Source organism: Danio rerio, chromosome 19 (genome assembly GCF_049306965.1).
Source record: "Danio rerio strain Tuebingen ecotype United States chromosome 19, GRCz12tu, whole genome shotgun sequence".
NCBI lineage: Eukaryota > Metazoa > Chordata > Actinopteri > Cypriniformes > Danionidae > Danio > Danio rerio.
The window spans coordinates 8,958,486-8,980,451 of record NC_133194.1 but is presented as its reverse complement, the minus strand read 5'-3'; the positions used below and the strand labels follow the sequence as shown (position 1 = coordinate 8,980,451).

Below are 21,966 nucleotides of genomic sequence, written 5' to 3'. Positions count from 1 at the left end.
AAAAGTGTTTTCGACAACAAACAAAACTCTGAGAACCAAATGAATGACATATTCCTTTACAGAACAACTCACAGGAATCAACCATCAGTCCATTTTAGAAATTTCTAGGATGAAATACTTTTTATTCACTGTATTTATGTTTTTATTTCAGGGACAGATAATGTACGTTCTGGTAGAACGTTCCACATACTCTTATTGTGTATACAATCTTTTAGGACACACACGTATTTCTTTTACTCAGTGAACATGAAAAAGTAGGCCATTATACAAATTTCACACAAGTACTGAATAGCTGCAAACCAAAAAAAAAAAATTATTCAATGATTATTCAACATCTACTAGAATTCATATCAAGCTGTCTGTGTTCATATTTTAGCTTCGATTTAAGACTTAACTGCATTGTTTTAATAATTCAATCATTTTGTGTGTAATGAAACGTCAAACAAAATATTAACGATCTGAGAAAACTTTAAATGGTTTTAATACAAAATCAATGATCACCCTCTCTGCTTCTCATTGCGTATTAGCTAGATTTAACATTTGCACATTATCACAATCAGTCACACAGACTACAAGCATGTTACAGTACATATGAAGTGACATACAGTACAATTAATTTCAGTACTCTACTTTAGCAGGTTTAAGCTCTATCTAATTAAAAACAAAACTACACATCAAAAAAGTGTTCTTTCACACCTATATCAAGACATGTGAATAGACAGACAAGTTTTAAATCAACAGTGGATATTCACTTAAAGGTTTAAATTCATGAGTAACTGGAGATGCTGAATTGCGTTCTCTCGTCGTCGCTTTAAACTGTTAACATTAGTCAGATTTCTGCGATGTGTTCAGACAGCGTCTCCAGGGTTTCAATCTCTGTCGAGACATCTAGAAAAGGAAAATACATCAGTCTGACCTGCAAAATTATTTGTAGCTATTTGTATGCAACATTTACACTACAGGTATATTGGATATATTCTAAAACATTCAATATGGACACATGTACACTTTTTTTGTAATGAAAATATTTTGTATAGTGAATTGTGTTTAGATGATTTAAGCAAGAACAGGATTCAGAATCACTCTCAAGTACTCATTGCTAAAAAATGATTCGTAGATGTTGTATTTTCTCTTACCCATCAGGGAAGCTTTGCTGCTTTGTGAGAATGAGCGCTCCACTGATTTGCTCAGCTCAGTTTTAAGGGTCTTGCCTATATAGTTCTTTGAAAGAAATAACAAAAGACACATACTGTATGTACTCAAGGTATTTAAAAAATCCTATTGTTTTGTATTGTTTATAAATGTTTTCAGAAATGAATCAAATGCTCAAAGAATATTGAAAAACAATTACCGTCACAGACTTGAACTCTTTCAGAAATTGTATTTTTGCGTCTTTGAACATGCTGTCTTTTAACAATTCAATTGTTTCTATTATTGTGGTCTCTCTCTTTCCCATGGCTCCAAGTCCTCTCTTCTCTGCAGCTTCTATAAAGGCAACATTCAATGTTTATTCACATTCTGAGTATAAATGCGACACAAACACAGAATATCTCAAAGTCTGGATAAAATGGTAGTTAATTATAAAAGATTTATTTTAAAGCCAGCAGATGCTTTGTTGTACAATCCCATGTGAGAAACAGTTTAATAATCTGACATTATTATGAGTTTTACATGTTCTTACTTTTATAGCCAGCAGTCATTTGATCCTGAATTGTTGTTTGGATCAATGAGTAGATGTTTATCTTTCTTTGGACAACATCGCTTTTGAGGAATGTCTTCACTTTGGTTTCCTTTTTATGAAGTTAAAACAAATGAATTAATATTATTTTTAGTACTATTACTATTTTTGTATTACAAAAGTAATAATAAGTATTTTTGTTATTAATATTTAGGTTGACCATATTTTAGTTTGAGGATGGAGAAAGAATGGGGGACTTTACTGCTAATGTATTTAATACAAAAGTAATAACATTCTTTACATTAAACTTTAGGCCCTCAGCAATAGAAAAATAACAGAGAAAAATGTTTAGCATTTAACACATTTTACATGATAATTTTGTCAATGAGTTAAAGTCAAATAAAAAAAAATTAAATCTACTATTTCTCTTTTTTACGCTGTTCAGGAGCCATGTGCACAGCCCAGGCTAACTGAAATGATGTGCCCAGGGCTACATTTTTGATAACCAAACAATATGTACTACCTCTTCTTGGTGTTTTTGTTTTCACAAATCAACTAGAGGCCACTGTGTTCATTTTTGACAATCTCAAATATACATAGCTATAGCACATTTTCTCTTACGTCCCATTTCTCATAAATCTATCAGAGGCCGCAGTATATATTTCTGCCAATCTTAACGTCATTCTGGCTCAAGTCCATGAGAGACGTCGGTTAACTTGAAATGCTTTTACCATTGGATCACACAGCTATTTCAGTGGGGTCGTGTTTTACCTGGTTTCTGGAACCATCCTTCTTTGAACTTAAACCCCAATCAAATTTGACAAACCAGTGCCGGTAAATTCAAAACAGCTCTTTCTACTGGTTCTATTATTGAGGCTTGCTGTGAGCAAAAATACAGCTACAGTCTGCTTATGTTTGTTGTAAGGTATCATGTCAAAATGCAAAATAGTGAAAGTCAAGTGTCACGAATGGAAGACGTCAATCTCATGTAGATAGATGATAAATAAATGAACTGAAATAGAAATTACAACTCACCTCTGTTTTCATGAAGTTCTGAATGTGGTACAGCATGGAAGATGGAGCGTAAACTGTGCCATTCTGAATGATACTGAACTTATCGATCTGTTCTTGCACTGACTTCCCTGTTTTGATTTTACTATCAACACTAATAAAATGAATTAAACAAAACATAGAATATTACAATCTTTAATAAGGAAAATCTTGTTATCATATTGTTCAGAACATGAATTCTTCTTTAATATACTTGTGGGAACCATTATTTTTCCATTAGTTTGTGGTACATGTCATCACCTACAACAGATAAATTTAAAAACACTAGTAGACTATGTAGATATGATTATACGTCAGGGTATTTACTCTGTTTTATGACAGCTTATTAGTGCCACTTTTAAAAATCTGAACTTTGTTTTTATGCGCCAAAAGACAAAGAATATCTTTATTGCTAAATCCTAACCTAAAGTAGGATTAGCTATGTTAAGCATAGCTATAAGCATTAGTAGCTATGTTTTTGCTTTAATCTCCAATCACTTTGACTTTATTTCCGTAACATTGCAACTTTATTATTGTAATTTTGACTTTTAATCTTGTAATCTTTTTTTAACGTCATCGTACTGTTTAATTATCACTGTAAAAAAATTACAAAAACTGTCAGTATAGTGAATAGGGAATGATGGCAAAACTTACGGAAATATCAAATTGAACTCCTCATCAATGTTTTCGTAGATGTGTTTAGCCAAGCACTTGTTTAGATCTACAGGTGCATCCTTGTTTTTTGGCCAGTAATATCCTTTGTTCTTGCACAAAGCCTGGAGGGTTTTATCTGATGGTTTCACCTGATTTACAATACAAAACAAAGCATTACATTTAGAAAAGCCTGGAAGAAAAGAACATTATCTTTCATTATTGGTGTGACGATATAGTCAACTCTTCATTCGATCCGTATCTCAATACTGAACTCACAGTACAATAATTTATGCTATTAAATGTTTAATATCAGTATTTTTGTTTTTTGTTTTTCCTCAGTATTATATTATAGCATGTAGGCCTTCTGTTGGTTAAAATGTAAAATTTATTTATAGATTTGGGGTGGTGAACTTGAATAGACTTTAGATTGGTCCTGGTCCTCAATGCTCAGGACAGTTATGACAGTCCTTCTATAGATGATTTATTAATTATGTTGGACACATATGCTTGCACTCTGTTGTGGACTACATATAAAGTGTTTATCACTGGTAAAATCAGACATTTGTCTTCAGATTCCATCATCTACTATAATCAGCGATATATATAGTCTAGAGCAGAGATTGTTGGCCCACTGTAAATTTGATTTGGCCTACCAAAGCATCTGAGAAGGGAGTAAGAATGATGGGCAGGGTTGGGGCGAATGATTTTGACCGAGATTGTCAATTCTAGTTTAAAATAACTTTTTAAATATTTTATTGCTGAGCTAGAAAAAAAAAGCCTATTTCATTTAAATGTTATTTATAAATACATAAATACTTTGTAAAAATGTAAGTACTGTTATCCGACAGATAGAGGACAATGCAGAAGACATCTGCAACCAAATCAAGACATTCTGTTTCCTTCCACTGATCATTCTTGAGATGTTTCGGCAACTTAATTGGAGTTCACATGTGGTAAATTAAAAAAACCTGTCTATATAAGGTCCCAGGGTTGACAGTGCATGTCAAAGCACAAACCAAACATGAAGACAAAGGAATTGTCTGTAGACCTCTGAGACAGGATTGTCTCGAGGCACAAGGCTGGGGGAGGTTACAGAGAAAATTTTGCTGCTATGAAAGTTCCAATGAGCACAGTGGCCTCCATTATCTGCATGACTAGACTGTATAGAGGGAAAGATGAATACAGCAATGTACAGAGACATGGCAAATCATTTTGTTTACATCAGTGACAAGCATAAGCACATTTTATGCTTCCCAATATTCCAATGTATCATTACACCTCTGTCTTTCATATATTTCACTGAACAGAATCACACTTACAGATGCAATCACAGGCTTTGTGGTACTGACACACTGTTCCACTGATTTCTCCACTCCTTTTGAGAAACATTGCTCTATGATCTTATAATGTGAATTAAACTGACTGTTCAGTTCCTTCAGTGCTTTTTCAAGGCTCTCATAGTAATCTTTACAAACTGTGGCTTTAAGCTTTGCCTATAAAACACAAAGAAACACAGCAGTGAATTACTGAACGAACTAACTGATGTAAGCAGACATCTGTAAATGATCAATCAGCAATTCTGTACCATTCCTTCATTTGTATCCAGTTTGATACTTTGGATGAAGAACAAAACTCCCTTTGCTTGATTGACATAATCTCTGGTCAGTTCCCTCCTGATGCTCTTGTTGGTGTTCTTGAGAAGGTCCTGCAGTTTTGGGATCTCTACAGATGATTACAAGAATATTCAGATTTCAATGACTCAATGAAAAGAGAATGAACAGACATATAAATAAAACGTTTGTTTTCCAGGTTCACTTAATTTTTACCAGTTTCATTTTGATCCATCTGAAGATCTGCATCAAAGTATGCCTTAGAGCTGACAGTAAAAACATCAGCGGTGAATCTTCTGAAGTCTTTTGATTTCTGAGTACGAACAAGGATAAGTATAAGAATAAGAATTACATTAACAATAATAATTTTCCGTTTCACAATTATACCATGGTTTCAAACTTGTTTTTCACGGAATCCTTTGCAGTCTTGTTCCTATGATGTATGCATGCTGTTTTCAGATTCTGAAAAATAAAAAAATAATAGTTATATATTAATAATGTAATAATACACAGTGACAGTTAACTTAATTTTAACTTTAATGTAACTTAATGTGAATGTTAATTTAATACACAAATTAAGCTTCTTTAATATAAACTAATTGTCATTGTAAATTATAGCCCATGAGGCAACTAGCATTTCTATAGAGCAATCCATTTCTAGTAAGTCATTTATATTTCTGTTATGTAACTCTTGATCTCATTCAAAATTAGGGCTTTTACAGTGGAGACCAGTTTCCTCAGAACAGTATGAAAGCCAATACAATGGCCACTACAAAGGACATACAGCAGGTACTGTGTTGGGTAAGTTACTTTAAAAAGTAATAGATTACAACTTACTGACTACTACTGGAAAATTGTAATCTGGTTACATTAATTACTTTACTTTGAAGTTACTTTTAAAACAAATCAAATATACCTAAATACAAAATAAACTGCAGCGCTTTCAGTAATTTAATATTCACTGAAAAACATTACAATGGGTTGATCACAGCAGCTTGACATATTGAAAAGAGTTTTTTAGTGACGAGTATTGTCATGGAATGCTTTCTGTTCAAGTGCTTAAATAAGTTGCTGGTCAAGTTAAAAGCAGTCAAAAGTAGTTAAGAGCTCACATTTTCCAGCAATTTAAAACTGCATGCTCATTAACTGACGTTGGAGCGTAAAACCTGATTTAAAAGAAGCTTTTCTTTTTCTTCTTAAAATTATATTTGTAACATAAGTGATGCAATTACTTTGACTTTAGTAACTGTAATCAAATAACACAAATTTTAAATGTAATTCGGTATATTACATTCCTCGATGTACATCATCGAGGTAAACAAAAACAATATTAAAAAATGTAACTTTTGCAGCGGTTTATGCTAATAAACTAAGCTATTTTCTGTCTTGTGATATTCACATTTTCATTGAATCTGCTAGGGATTTGCATAATTTCAAGCAGCACTGTAAAAAGAGATGCTCTGCTTGGGCAGAATCTTGTTCTTCTCTGAGTTGACTCTTGTTCTAACTGTCTGAGGTGGCTAAGCATGAAGTCCCTAGACTACACTTGATCACTTGATCACAGCTGCTCGAGAATAAACCCGAAAAATGCATTTAATTTTTGCTTGTAAATGTACCAGACCTTGCCTGAAGTAAATTGGTCTCCAGAGGGCCGTGCAGATCTATGATAAAAATAAAATACATGAATAAATGTGATTTAATAATGTAGATATGTAGAACATTGACAAATATTTCTATATTCTTACCTTTGATATTCTTTTATATTAATGTCATCAGTCCTGGTACAGATGAAGTTTATTGTTTTGCACTGTCCTCCTGGTCCCAAGTCTTGCATGCAGTGCTCCATTATGCTCCAGGGCTCTATGCTACTAATTGCTCGATTGATACCATTTACAATCCACACAGAAGAGCACTCTCTCACTTTCTGTGGAATTAGAAAAATAAAAACTGAATGAAACACCAGTGTTATTGCTCTACATTACACACTTATGTTGAACGCACCCCGGCCTCAATGTATGTGAGTGTGTCTAAAATGTAACCTCAACAGGACAGTAACAGCCTCCAAAATAAAACAGCGTTAAATCAAATTCAGAGTTAAAAAATGCACATGAAGTGGTTTTTAATTTGGAAACAATACAAATGTTTGAAATATGATGGAGAACCCAGCTGAGCAGTTTACAGTGTAATGCTTTGTTCACACCACTCATGGAGCACCATGTCACAGATTTATACACTGGACTTTTTTACCTCAAGTGAATTTTCCACTCAAATGAAACATTAGAATTTAAGCGGCAGACACAACTGAGGTGAATTTTCTGCATTCACAGCAAATGAAACAGATGAAAAGTTATAATAGTTTGAAATTACAATATGGTAAGTAAATCACAAAATAATCTTTATATTTAGGATATTTGGTAGTGTAGTACTTACTGATTTCCACAGATCATTTCGTATCTTGTTGCAGTCTCCAGTGCCAGGAACATCAAACAGCACAATGTGTTCCAGAAGCTCTTGACGATCTGGAATCTTGATGGTCACACTCTTCACAAGAGGCCAGTACCAGCCACCAGGATTATACTCACTTTGCTCAATGTTACGTTTAACATCATGGAGAAAGTCAAAGACCTGTTGTAAAAAATTAAAAATGTGCTTTTTATTCAGATAAAAGTTCAGAAATACATCAGATACGATTTCGGATTTTATAGTATAATAATAGTATAATCATATTTTACAATACTTTGTGATATTTTAGTCTATTTTGTAAAGAATGAAAAGAAATTTATAAAATATTATTTTGATGGTGCCCCTATAGTCTGCAGACCTGCTTTACAAGTTCATATCTGCTTACTCTCATCTGGATAATATTTGTAGATTGACATTTAAATGTTCTTAGGTAATTATTAAAACATTCATTCATTCACTCATTCATTCATTTTCTTCCACTTATCCGGGGCCAGGTCACGTGGGCAGCAGTCTCAGGAGAACCCCAGACCTCCCTCTCGCCAGAAACTTCCTCAAGCTCCTTCATGGGGATCCTAAGCCATTCCCAGGCAAGTAGAGAGACATAGTCCCTCCAGCATGTCCTGGGTCTTTTCCAGGGCCGCCTCCCAATGGGGAAAAACCTGAAACACCTCCCTAGTTGGAGGTGGAGGAGCAGCGGCTCTAATCAGAGTTCCTCCTGTCTGAGCTACTCACTCTATCCATAAGGGTGTGCCCTGACATCCTGTGAAGGAAAGTCATGTCGGCCGCTTGTATCCTAGATCTTGTCCTTCTGCTCATCACCCAAAAACTCAAGACCATAGGTGAGAGTAGGAAGGTAGATTGACCGGTAAATTGAGAGCTTTGCCTTTCGGCTTAGCTCCTTTTTACCACAACGGACCAATACATTGACCACATTACTGCTGTTGTTTCACAGATCCGCCTGTTAATCCCATGTTCCACCCTTCCCTCACTCGTAAACAAAAACCCATGATAGTTGAACTCATCCATCTGGGTAAGGACTTTCCTCCGACCTAGAAAAAGCAAGCCACCTTTTCCCAGTGGAGCAAAAAGGCCTCGGACTTGGAGGTGTTGATTCATATACTGATCATGTTTCAATCTGAGGCAAGTTTCACTGAGGAAGTTTGCAAGCTCTGCAGTGGCAAAGCAGCAAAGGTGGAAGAGATATCTGTGTACCTCAAGTCTTTGGATGTTATGTGGTCTTAAAATCAAGTAGTGTGAACAAGGCATTAACTACTACATACAGACAAGGTTGCTGTTGGAAATGCTGTTAGTGAGGCCAGCAGGGGTCACTCCAAATGTGGTCTGAGTCTTGATGCCCCAGTATAGTCAAGGGGACGCTATATACAGTCTGTGATCACCATCATTCAGATGAGATATTAAAGGGTCACGAAACACCAAAAACATTTTTTGAGCTGTTGACAGTCGTATATGTGTCCCACACTGCTAAAAACACTATTAGGACACCTATATTTCACTAAAAAGTGTAAATTGGTTGTTTTTGCGTTATTTCAAGCAAATTCGTACTTCCTGTTTGAAACGAATTTTTGAAGCTGCGTCACGGTCATGACATAATAGCGTTGTATTCCAGCGTGCAGACTGGACGTCTGTGCCAGAGTGTGTCTTATTACGTCTTACAGTGTGATGCATTAATGCATGAGTAAGGCTTGGTTCAAACCAATCAGCGCGCTCTATTGTGCAACTTCATTAATATTCATAAGTGTCACCGTGTTTACACCACAGAGACGCCACGTTGTGTTGGCAAAACAAGCGTGAAGTGTTGCTTTTATAGTTTGCTGCAGTTAAGTTTCGTTTTCATTTTCTCTCTGTGAGAGCTCATCTGGATCACGTGTGGATTAACAGTGTACGCGACGCTCGACAACAATAACTTACGTGTCTAAGGAGGAACATTGTTTACCTGAGAGCTGTTCTCATCTGCAAACGCTGAAATCCGGATTCGCTTGTAGTATTCTCTTCATAAAGACGCGGCTCTAGTTATTGGTGATTGTCCTGTCTCTACAGATTTGGTAAGTGAGCGACCAGTGCTCTTTGTTTATTTAGTTTGTTCGTATCGAATTAAGTTAACTATTGCACTAAGTGCAAACATAGCACCGCATTTTGTGACCGGAATAACACACGCGGCTTTCTGACGCTACCTGCCGTGTGCATCTAAGTTTCTGGGAAATGCGGAGTTTTTTTTTTTTCTCTCATTCGCCGTGCGGTATCAAACATTGCATGAAAAATACACGCTTAGAGCAGTTCCTCGAATCAAATATCTCGTTTGTCGCGAGGGGCATGAATGAATTCCCTGAATGAAAGAGCCAAACTGCAGTTAAAGTCCACCATTTAATAATTTGGCAAATAATTCGACTACAGATGTCCATGTAGGTTAAACACCATCACTTTCTCCTGTGTGTATTTTGACTGAAACTCGCGCGTGCCCAAATAGACACTCCCACACCCTCCCACTTTAGTTCCTCCGACACTCCCCCCTAAACAGAGCTGGACACGCCCACTTTTCTGACTTTTTCCAAACTAGAGGTGTGAAAACACCCTGCTGAAACGAGGGGGTTTCATGGCCCTTTAAAGCGAGGTTCTGACTCTGTGGTGATTAAAAATCCCATGGCATGTCTCGTAAAGAGTGGGGGCAAAACCCTGATCCCCTTGCCAAATTCTTGTAAAATTTTGCTGGCCAAAAGTTTATTATATGTTCACATGTTGTAAATTTTGTAATAATTGCCTTTGGAACATTTACAAAACAATCTACATACACTACACAGATAAGAGTAAGGACCAATACCAATTCTACCACTTAGCTCTTCCCCTTACCCTTAGGGTCTTAGCTTTAAGACGTAGGGTTAAGGGGTAGGGCTAGATAGCCCTTGAAACAGAGATTTTTCAGGACAGCACTCGAAACCAAGGGGCAGGGGCGGACTGGCCATCTGGCAAACCGGGCACTTTCCCGGTGGGCCGACGTACTTTTTGGGCCGGGCTGATCATCGTCTTATGATCTGATCGGCCCATAAAAGGCTTAGCAGCCTATCGTTTTTTTCTGCCTTACTAATTGACGCTGCTGTGATCTCTGTGACTCTCTGAAAGTAGATGCTTTTTTTCCCGGACAGACAGACCGGGCCGGCCCATGTGACACTCTGCAGCCCATTGGTTCTTTTCTTTACTGACATGGGGCTGGCCCAATCACAAACTCCTATTTTGGACTCCGTGTGAGCGTGCGTCGTCTGTGTGTATTTGTCAAAATAGTCGAGAGTCCGAGAGAAGAAACGCAAGGGAGGCGCAGAGAAATCGCTAGAAATACACCGGCGTTTCATTTAGCGATTCTAAAAAAGTTCCTTGTTTATTCTAGCACACGGCTAAAAGCGCAAATCACGTGACCACACACACACTGCCAAGACCTTCAGCCAGTAGTTCAGCGGGTGAGCATAAACCCCAGGTGAGAGTAGTGCATGTCAGACAGTTCATCTGCTGGATGATCTCATCTCAGCATAGTTGTTAAACGTGATATTGAATTCATCTTGTTGTCTCTATCTAACAACTCTTATGTCTTTTGAATCACTTGTTCTCAGTTAACCGTTTTGGCTGAGTGCAAAGATAAGCTAATATATTAATTTATGTAACATACACTGATTCTGCACATTGACTGATTGCTTACCTTTATCATATAAATTTAATGTACGTTATACTGTTATAATGGCCATTATAGATTATTAAAACTGATATTCTGCAAAAGAGATGGGGTGAAGTTCATTCTTTTCAATGGAAATGAAAGGAGGCAGTTATATTTAAGCCCTGTTTTGTTATAAATATGCAGAGTGAAGATGATGCTCATATAAATATGCAGCTACACGAGGCTGTTTGGTGTGTGTTAATCATAATATCAAAATTAAACAAATTTGACTTATATTAGGTTTTCATTGTTTAGATAGTGAAACAGCAAGCAGGATGAGGTGAATGTGGTTATAAAGTACACTGTTCCCTTTAAAGATTTAGCCATGCATTAGCAGGCAGTTTTTTTGTGTTTATTATTGAATATAGGCTGAGTGAATAGTGTATTGAATAAGCTAAATTGGCTGTAGTGTATGAGTGTGTGTGAATGAGTGTGTATGGGTGATTTCCAATATTGGGTTGTGGCTGGAAAGGCATCTGCTGCATAAAACATGCTGGAATAGTTGGCAGTTCATTCCACTGCGGCAACCCCTGATAAATAAGGGACTTATGCTAAGAAAAATAAATGAATGAATAGTGTATTTTTTAGAAATCAACAAATATCTTTATGGACAGTATACAAAAATTAAATTGTAATTAAAGTTTGTATTTATTCATTTATTTCATATATATAGCTTTTGTGTTTTATAGAATATGAGTTGATAAAAATATTGGACGTGCATAGATAGATAGCATTTTGATTGAATTTAGTGGGCCGCTTTGGCCCAAAATGCCAGGGCCGATTTTTTGCCCCAGTCCAGCCCTGCCAAGGGGTAATAAAATTTCCCAGAATACACCATCTATAACAGCACCATGGCTGTATATGGAAGTAAGGAGATGCACACATTAGTATTTTTGTCATTATTACGATTTTTTACAATAAACAAGCATGTTTTAATACATTCATAACCACATTTGTGTTTTACCGTCATGCTTTTAAAAAAATTCTAGCTAAATTTCTCTATCTATTATTCATAATAAAAACTTCTGTATAATTCTCCCATAGCATTCTGTCAATTGATGACACTGGAATACCCTGTTAGAAAAGTCTAGCAGCTGAGAATTAGCTTTTTACAGTGTCTGATATAATGTTAATGTTGTTTATGTGTGTTTATATAGATGAATATGGCCACGGTGTAAATGCACAGTACAGTTAAGATCTTATTGCCACATTATAACATTATGATAACATGAAATATGCCTTCAGTGCCTCCTGAAGCTAGATATAAAAAATAACACAACTGGAATACCCTCAGCAATCATCGTTGTCAATTTCATATGAAGCAAGTGATCGTGATGTCATATGGTGAAATGCGAGGGTTGTAGTGCTCTCCCATTTCTTAGATGTAAACTTTGAAGCCCTTCCCCTTCAAACTCTGTTTCAAGGGCCAAGGGGTATGGGGTACAAAAATAGAATTGGAATTAGGCCTAACCATAAGTATTTAAAGTATATTATGGTCAGCAGGGGTACTATCAAAATATGGTGTTGCCTTAAAGAATAACATCTAAAAGAGATGTATAAATACATAGCCGCAAGATACTGTGTTTAGAACGGTCCACACCATTTTAGTGCAAAAAAAAGACCATTTCAGTCTTTAAATCTGACAACAGTTTCTAAACACATAAATGCATAATAAGAAAAATATTTGCTAATCTAAAATATGTACATATTTTAGCCCTTACTTCAGTATGTGAAATAATTTTTTTCCCAGCGGACAAAAAGTGATCAATTTCAGCATATTTGGCATCTTTTTTAAGTTCTTCCAGTGATTTCTTATCTGCATCAGCCCCATACACTGCAATGATCCTTTCATTATCTGTATCAGTTCTTTCATCTTTGGAAGCAATCTCCCTCTCCCATTCCTGCAAAACAACACAAAATACTGCATTACCTTCCTTTACTTTACAGACAGACAGACAGACAGACAGACAGACAGACAGACAGACAGACAGACAGACAGATAGATAGATAGATAGATAGATAGATAAACCTCTTTAGAGATAAGCTCAATCTCAGCTTTGTATTCAGAGTCCTCCAGATTTGCTTCCACTTGAGTAATAACTGCTGTACAGGCACCAAGACTACCAGATGGCAGTAGACCCTCTAATCCCAACACTGCATTTAATAAAGAGCTTTTTCCTTCTCCTGTTTTTCCAAAAACACCAATAGTTTCCTTTCTTCTTTTGTCTTTCTCCATCTCATTAATTTTTGCAATGGCATCTCTACATCATGATATAGATAAAAGTAACTGAACACCACTTTACAATTGAGCATACAGAACAATTTACATTGTGATTTATAAGTACTTACAAAATGGTGTTTTTCAACTCATTTGTCGTTCGGTCTGTGCTGCTGATGTTCTGAAGTCTAACATTAACTTCATTCATTTTTTTTTTTGCCATATTCAATATGGCCATCTCTGTTGAATAAAAGTATAAGAAATTATTTTGAGATTGATAAACTAAATGCACACATTCATAATAAATGTAGGTATAAAAAACACACAAAAATGACTTGCCTGAATTTGATTTAGCACTGATATTTAAATCCCTCGATTCACGCTTTCTTTTAGTGCCTGAATCAGAGAATTAAAACACATCAACTTTGTACTGAATACAACGTGATCATTTTATTTGAAATATTTTTTTTTTGATTGAACACTCAACAGTTTAAAGAAAATGAAATGTTCCAATGAATTAAAAAATATATCGTTTTCTCCTGATATTTGCAGGTACAAGAAACTCACCTGTAACTGTTTGTTCCCCTTCGGGGGGAACTTCAGCACTATAAGTGGATTTGATGTTCTAAATCCACGTATGGGAGGATTCGGTTCAGAAGCCGCTCGTCTGAAAGAGTATTGAACGGGCCAATGAAAGCAATGAATTGGCAGCGCAAGCTTGCGCAGGTGTGCTGCATCGCCAATTAACTGAGCATATAAGCACACCTGGTGCTAGCAAACGCTATCCTTTTCGCTTCAGAGACTTTTCTGATCGAGTTCATGAGGGTTCCTCCTGCTGATCTACAGCCACTTCGAGCGAACGAGTGTCTCCCGGTCCAGAGCGAGTCCACGCAGCGGCAGACGGTCGAGCTGGGTTTCTCCCTTGCCTGGCGTCTCTTGGTGTCCGGTCCTCCAAGAGCGGTGCGTATTGATACAAAGCATCCTAAAAGAGCAACACAGTCGTGCAGCACGTCCTTTTTAGGATGGCGCTCCGACTGTGCGTTTCTGGTTGCGGGGGTTTCCTGGCTCCGGATGATGGGCACGATCACTGCATTACATGTTTGGGGGTCCAGCATGTTAATGTGGTGCTCGGGGGCGGTTCATGTCGTCACTGCGATGCCATGACCGTTGCGCAGTTGAGATCGTGGTTAGCTTTCGTAAGAGAGCGAGCCACCCCAGTCGCCTCCTGCTCTGCAGCAGGCGCTCGGGCAGATCTGAGGGCTCCAGCGAGAGATAATCCGCCGCCTAAGGGCTCGCGGACCTCTCGCTCCTCCAAGCGCTCCATCCAAGCTTCGGGTACTAGGAGTGATCCGTCTAATCAGATGGTAGCTCTCACGCTCGCTGACACCGGAGATCGGAGGGTGCATCCGATGCACCGCGGCATCGGAGGGTGGGCTTTCATTGTCCGACGATGATCCGGACCCGCTCGCCCCCTCTGGGCAAGCGAGCGCCGTCAAAACGGATCCTGAAGCGGACATGTTGGCCGGGCTTTCTCGGGCTGCTTCGGCCGTCGGGTTGGAGATGGTTCATCCCCCAGCCCCGCGGCCAGACCGACTAGATGGGTGTTACGTAGAGGACCAAAAGACGAAGCCTTTGAAGCCTCTCGTCCCCTTCTTCCCGGAAGTGCACAGTAGGCTCACGCAGTCCTGGAGGGCACCTTTCTCTGCCCGCACTGCGTCCGCCTCCGCCCTCAGCCCCCTGGATGGTGGAGCTGCCAGGGGGTATGAGGCGATCCCACAGGTGGAGCGCGCCATTGCGGTCAATCTTTGTCCGCGTGGCGCCACCACTTTGCGCGGTCCGTCCCGTCTCCCGTCCAAGGCCTGTAGGTTATCTGCCTCCCTCGGAGTTAGAGCTTACAAGGCTGCGGGCCAGGCAGCTTCCGCCTTGCACGCGATGGCCACCTACCAGCGCTAGCAAGCGCAGGCGCTGGCTGAGCTGCACGAGGGTGGGTCTAACCCAGGCTTGTTACACGAGCTGCGCACGGCGACCGACTATGCTCTCCGGACCACTAAGTCCGCCGCGTGCGCACTGGGGAAGACGATATCCACACTTGTGGTCCAGGAACGCCACCTCTGGCTAAACCTGGCAGATATGCGCGATGTTGACAAAGTTCGCTTTCTTGACTCGCCCATATCCCAGGCTGGCCTGTTTGGCGACACCGTCGGTGAATTCACCCAGGAGTTCAAGGCGGTGAAGGAGCAGTCGGATGCGATGGGCAATGTCATCTATCGGCGGGGCCGTAAGCCCGCTCCATCCCTGGCCGAGCCATCCATCTCCGCTGCTCCTCGCCGAAAGCCGGTAGCCCCTCCTGCCCTGGGCGCCGCTAAGTCCGGTAAACGGACCGCGAAGCGTCCTTGTGACAGGCCATCCGGAGAAGAGGAGACTTGCTCTTTCCCCGCTGGAGGGCATGGCCCATATTCCAACGGTACTTTTCAGTGCCACCAAAGTTTCGAACAAAGAGCATTTTTCCCCTTCCCCGGATGTGACAGCTCAAGCCCTGCCAGTCTGAGACGCGCTGCCTCTCAGCTCGCAGGGTCTGCATGCTTCGCCAGCGGCTCTCGGGCGCTGGGGGGACGGTCTCCCTTCTCCCAGCCCCCTCTCCGGAGTCAGGGTGCGGAGCCAGAGCGAATCGCTCTCCTCCAGCTCTTCTGTGGGACCCTCGCGCTCCCCGGATCAGCACACCCGCTCCGCGTTGCCCCTTCGCGGGTACGTCAACGATTGCTGCGATGACGTCACTAGCGAGGGCTCTGCCTGCCTGGTTAGCGCAGGCCAGTCCCTCGCGGTGGCTCATACGCACGATCAGACTCGGCTACGGACTACAGTTCTCGAAACGGCCTCCCAAGTTCACGGGCGTGTATTTTACCAGGGTCAATCCCCTGTCCGCCCCTGTCTTTCGAGAGGACATTGCTGCCCTCCTGGCGAAGGGTGCAATCGAGCCAGTACCTCCAGCCGAGATGGAGAGCGGGTTTTACAGCCCGTACTTCATCGTACCCAAAAAGAGCGGTGGGTCACGGCCAATCCTAGATCTGCGCGTTTTGAATCGCTGCCTTCACAAGCTGTCGTTCAGAATGCTCACGCAGAAGCGCATCCTCCGATGCGTCCGCCCTCAGGATTGGTTTGCAGCCATAGACCTGAAAGACGTCAGTTCCTGCGGTTTGCGTTCGAAGGTTGAGCATGGCAGTACAAGGTCCTCCCCTTCGGGCTCTCTCTGTCTCCGCGGGTCTTCACCAAACTTGCGGAGGGTGCCCTAGCGCCCCTGCGGCTCGCGGGCATCCGCGTACTCAATTATCTCGACGACTGGCTGATTTTAGCCCACTCTCGGGAGCAATTGACTGCGCACAGAGACGATGTGCTCCGGCATCTCCGCCTATTGGGGTTGCAGGTCAACTGGGAAAAGAGCAAACTCGCCCCGGTGCAGAGGGTCTCTTTTCTCGGAATGGAGCTGGACTCGGTCACCATGGTAGCGCGCCTCTCCTAAGAGCGCGCTCGCCTGCTGCTGAACTGTCTGAGGGAGCTCGACAGCAAATTTGTGGTCCCACTAAAATATTTTCAGAGGCTCCTGGGGCATATGGCTTCCGCTGCGGCTGTCACGCCGCTCGGATTGCTCCATATGAGACCACTTCAGCACTGGCTTCAAGATCGAGTTCCAAGACGTGCATGGCATGCGGGGACACACCGAGTCTCTGTTACTGCGCTGTGTCGCCGCACCCTCAGCCCCTGGAACGACCCCTCGTTCCTGCAGGCCGGTGTGCCTCTGGGACAGGCGTCCAGTCATGTTGTTGTCTCAACAGATGCTTCCAGCACAGGCTGGGGAGCCGTGTGTCGCGGGCATGCAGCTGCGGGCCTGTGGGTAGGTGCCCAGCTGCATTGGCACATCAATCGCCTAGAGCTGTTGGCAGTGTTCCTTGTTCTCTGCCGTTTTTCTCCGGTGCTGGAGCAGCAACACGTGCTGGTCAGGACGGATAGTACGGCGGCGGCAGCATATATCAACCGCATGGGGGGTATGCGCCCTCGCCGCACGTCTCAGCTCGCCCACCGTCTGCTCCTCTGGATTCACCCGCCGCTGAAGTCGCTGCGCGCCATTCACATCCCAGGTATGCTCAACCGTGCAGACGATGTGCTTTCACGGCAGCAGATTCACTCTGGAGAATGGAGACTCCACCCCGAGTCTGTCCAGCTGATATGGGCGCGATTCGGGGAGGCCCAGATCGATCTGTTTGCTTCCCCCGAGAACGCTCATTGCCAGTTGTTTTATTCCCTGACCGAGGGCTCTCTCGGCACAGATGCACTGGCCCACAGCTGGCCTCGGGGCATACGCAAGTATGCGTTTCCCCCAGTGTGCCTGATCACGCAGTTACTGTGCAAGGTCAGGGAGGACGAGGAACAGGTTCTGTTAGTTGCGCCCCTCTGGCCCAACCGGACCTGGATATCAGAGCTTTCCCTCCTCGCGACGGCCCTCCCATGGCAGATCCCTTTGAGAAAGGACTTACTTTCTCAGGGACAAGGCACCGTCTGGCACCCTCGCCCCGATCTCTGGAACCTCCACGTGTGGTCCGTAGACGCGAGGAAGACTTAGGTAACCTGCCGCCCGCGGTGGTCGATACCATCACTCAGGCTAGAGCCCCCTCTACGAGGCGCGCCTACGCCCTGAAGTGGAGTCTATTCACTGAATGGTGTGTCTCTCGCAGAGAAGACCCCCGATCTTGCCAGATCAGTGTTATGCTCTCTTTCCTTCAAGAGAAGCTGGATAGCAGGCTGTCACCCTCCACTCTCAAGGTTTACGTTGCCGCCATCTCCGCTCACCGTGACGCGGTGGCTGGCGGCACCGTGGGAAAGCATAACCTCATCATCCGGTTCCTCAGAGGCGCTAGGCGGATTAATCCAACTCGCCCCCCTCTCACGCCCTCTTGGGATCTCGCCCTCGTTCTCACGAGCCTGCGATTTGATCCCTTCGAGCCACTCAATACAGCATCCTTAAGATTTCTGTCCCTGAAGACAGCTCTGCTGATCGCGTTGGCCTCCATTAAGAGGGTCGGGGACCTGGAGGCATTTTCGGTCAGTGACTCGTGCCTGGAATTCGGGCGGATTTTTCTCACGTTATCCTGAGACCCCGCCTGGGTTATGTGCCCAAAGTTCCTACCACTCCTTTTAGAGATCAGGTAGTAACCCTGCAAGCGCTGCCCCCGGAGGAGGCAGACCCAGCCCTTTCCTTACTTTGTCCAGTTCGCACCCTGCGCATTTATGTGGACCGTACTCAGCACTTTAGATCTTCTGAGCAGCTCTTTGTCTGTTATGGCGGACGGCAGCAGGGAAGTGCCGTGTCTAAACAACGTTTATCCCACTGGATTGTGGAGGCCATTTCATGTGCTTATTTGAGCAGAGGTCAGCCCCGCCCCCCGGGAGTGCGTGCGCACTCCACTCGGAGCGTTGCATCCTCTTGGGCGTGTGCGCGCGACGCTTCTTTAACAGACATTTGTAGAGCTGCGGGCTGGTCGACACCCAACACATTTGCAAGGTTTTATAATCTGCGAGTGGAGCCGGTTTCCTCAAGGGTGTTAGGGACCTTTGGTCATTGAGGAAACAACTTGGTGGGTGTTGTAGCACGCTTGCGGTGCCTTTTTTCCCTAACACGGAAAGATGTGCACCCTCCTGTCTGTCAGTAAAGTTCCCCATTCGGTGAGCCCTGCAGATTCCTCCGAGGCCCCCAGCACTGACTCAGCGGAGGAGTCACTCGCTGGCCCACTACGTTAGGTCTGCCCGCTGGTCAGCCCGCGTTTTTGGGTATAGGTGCCTGCTATGGCCGATCCCCGCTGGTGATCCCCATATGCTTTTCCGCCACGGTTAAGTTCCCCCCCTGGGTGGACCCGTGCTTTCCCCATCCGCTAACCACCTTCTTATGCGCACTCCCCCTTCTCAGGGTTAGTCCATATGTAATTCCATTTGTTTCCCTATTGGGTGCGGATGGTCTCCGCAGCATCCTCCCTACTGGGATGGCACGCTTCCCAACGTACTGTCGTATATTCCTAGAATTATCTAGACGCTAGCGACTCCCAAAAAAATATACCTATACCGTAAAGCTTCTTTTGAAGTGGGGATAAGTTTGGCACCAAGGCCAAGGGCACGTTGGAGGACCGCGCCTCTCATGATTTGGGTGCGTCACGCTTGCCTGACTGCCCTCTCATGGTGGGTGTTGGTAAGGTGCAGTCATTTTGGCGCTTACAATGGGCTCCCATACGTGGATTTAAAACATCAAATCCACTTATAGTGCTGAATTTCCCCCCCGAAGGGGAACGTTCGAGGTTACTAAAGTAACCCTTCGTTACCCGAGGAGGGGAACGGAAGCACTATACTCCGTCGCCATAATGACTGTCCCTTAGCTGTTAAAAGTCTCTTCAGCTTAAAAAGGATAGCGTTTGCTAGCGCCAGGTGTGTTTATATGCTCAGTTAATTGGCGATGCAGCACACCTGCGCAAGCTTGCGCTGCCAATTCATTGCTTTCATAGGCCCGTTCAATACTCTTTCAGACGAGCGGTTTCTGAACTGAATCCTCCCATACGTGGATTTAGAACATCAAATCCACTTATAGTGCTTCCGTTCCCCTCCTCGGGGAACGAAGGGTTACTTTAGTAACCTCGAACGTTTTGTACTCACTATAACAATTCACTTTTGCAAAACAATCTATTAAGATGTTCCCCAGCGGGAGGGGAACTTCAATGCTATGTGGAAAAACGTCCACAATGTGGATTTTGCCGGTAAGTTCACGTAGCTTTCACAGCAGTTTCACGCCCATGAGAATAGAGGCTCCACCCTTGGCTGTCCATGGTTATGGATGCGTGATGGTGCACTTGTTTTTTGCGCCTCTCTGGCTCAACCGGACCTGCATTTCGGCTCGTGACGCGCCTTCCCTGGCATATCTATTTGAAGAAACACTTTCTTTGGGACAGACACCATCTAGCAATCATGTCCAGATCTCTGGAACCTCACGTGTGGTCCATAGATGGAGCGCTGAGGTCTTAGGTGACCTACCAGTTCGATAGTTAACACCATCAATTCAATTCAATTCAATTCACGGTGTGGTGTACTTCTGTCCGAGAAGGACTTGTACATGCCAGATCAGTGTGATGCTATCCTCCTTCAGCTGGCTGGAACTAAGGCTGTCCCCCCTGCTCTGAGAGATTGGCATTGCTATAATTCCCTCTCTGAGAACGTGAAGTATCATATCCATACTGAGGTTGGCCCACTGGATAGTGCAGGGGTGGCCAACCCTGTTCCTGGAGAGCCACCTTTCTGCAGATTTCAGATGCTACCCATATCGAACCTACTAATTAGGACCTGAACAGGACGTGGTGTGTTTGATATAGGTTGCAACTGAGATCTGCTGGAAGGCGGCTCTCAAGGAACAGGGTTGGCCACCCCTGGGATAGTGGATTGTGTCTCCCTCGCTTTTCAGTGGCAGGGTGAGCCACGTTCCCCGGGAGTGAGATCTCACTTAACTAAGAGTATCGACTCCTCCTATGCATGAGCACACGGCGCCTCTCTAACAGACATCTGTAGAACTGCGGCTGGGTGACACCTAATAAATTTGATAATAAAAAAGATTCTGTAAACTTTGAGTGGAGCCAATTTTCCCCACTTGAGCTGGATATTGCCAGTGAATGAGGAAATTCTGTACTGTGTTAAAACAGTTGCTGTGCTTTTGTCTCTAACACAGGCATGTGTTTGCTTTTCTTACCCTGCTCAGTTGAGTTCCCCATTCAGTGAATCCTACAGATTTCCTCCGAGGCCCCCAACACCTGATTCAGCAGAGGAGTTGGGTGCCTGGCCCATTACGTTGTTGGCATGCCCGCTCAGTCAGCCCACATTCTAAGTATAGTTCCCCCCTCTGGGGGGCCCGTGTCCTCCCTCCCCGCTAACCATCCTTCATATGTGTGCTCCCTCTTCTCAGGGATAGTCCATTTGTCTTCTTGCCACCAGGTCTCCCCATTGGGGCAGCAGGTGACCTCCGCAGCATCCTCCCCATTTGGGACTGGCACGATATCTCAACTGTAATATTTTTAAATTCCTAGATCTTAACTAGGTGTATTTTTTACTACTCCCCAAAAATATAAATAAGCCTTTAACCGCTTTACAGGTAACAAGGGTTAGTTAGGGCCAAGGGACACGTTGGAGGGCTGCGTTTCTGGTGATGATAGTGTACTTACGCTGGAGCCTGGCAAATCTCTTAGCAGCAACATGGTAAGGTTCAATCCCTGTGGCATTTTCCATACATTTCAACATAGTGGAAGTTTTTCAACACAACATTGACTTTCCCCTCCTGCTGGGGAATGAAACGGTTACTATGTAACCCTCGATCTCTGAGGCAGAGAAAACAAAATGCTATGTTCCTTCGCCACAGTAATTGCTCCTTAGCTGACAGCTTGAGTTTAGCTCTCCAGCTAGAAAAGTTCATTCGCATGGCTGGCATCTGTATTCACAACTGATTGTGATTGCTGCCAACTGCGTATGCTGACGCAGCCAATTCTTTGGTTTTTCATTG

The 21,966-nt window shown here is 43.0% G+C and overlaps 1 protein-coding gene across 12 annotated transcripts in view; it reads right to left on the bottom strand.

The window, feature by feature from the left end:
* Positions 1-463: 463 nt before the first annotated feature.
* Positions 464-21,966, bottom strand: part of nuggc.3 (nuclear GTPase, germinal center associated, tandem duplicate 3) — a 28,327-nt gene continuing 6,824 nt past the window's right edge. For 4 of the 12 annotated variants that reach the window (XM_068215006.2, XM_073930389.1, XM_009294011.5 and 1 more), the window contains 17 exons: positions 13,731-13,787; positions 13,523-13,631; positions 13,203-13,434; positions 12,895-13,074; positions 7,423-7,617; positions 6,738-6,916; positions 6,614-6,653; positions 5,380-5,454; positions 5,209-5,305; positions 4,968-5,104; positions 4,702-4,875; positions 3,383-3,531; positions 2,714-2,843; positions 1,682-1,790; positions 1,352-1,485; positions 1,137-1,221; positions 464-888 (listed from right to left, as the gene is read on the bottom strand). In XM_068215006.2, coding sequence (XP_068071107.1) covers positions 830-888; positions 1,137-1,221; positions 1,352-1,485; positions 1,682-1,790; positions 2,714-2,843; positions 3,383-3,531; positions 4,702-4,875; positions 4,968-5,104; positions 5,209-5,305; positions 5,380-5,454; positions 6,614-6,653; positions 6,738-6,916; positions 7,423-7,617; positions 12,895-13,074; positions 13,203-13,434; positions 13,523-13,631; positions 13,731-13,787 — 2,141 coding nt within the window. In that variant the 3' untranslated portion in view covers positions 464-829. Of the gene's footprint in view, positions 889-1,136; positions 1,222-1,351; positions 1,486-1,681; positions 1,791-2,713; positions 2,844-3,382; positions 3,532-4,701; positions 4,876-4,967; positions 5,105-5,208; positions 5,306-5,379; positions 5,455-6,613; positions 6,654-6,737; positions 7,246-7,422; positions 7,618-12,894; positions 13,075-13,202; positions 13,435-13,522; positions 13,632-13,730; positions 13,788-21,966 lie in introns of those variants that run through there. The other 8 variants (XR_012394444.1, XM_073930391.1, XM_073930390.1 and 5 more) reach the window with 4 other exon arrangements.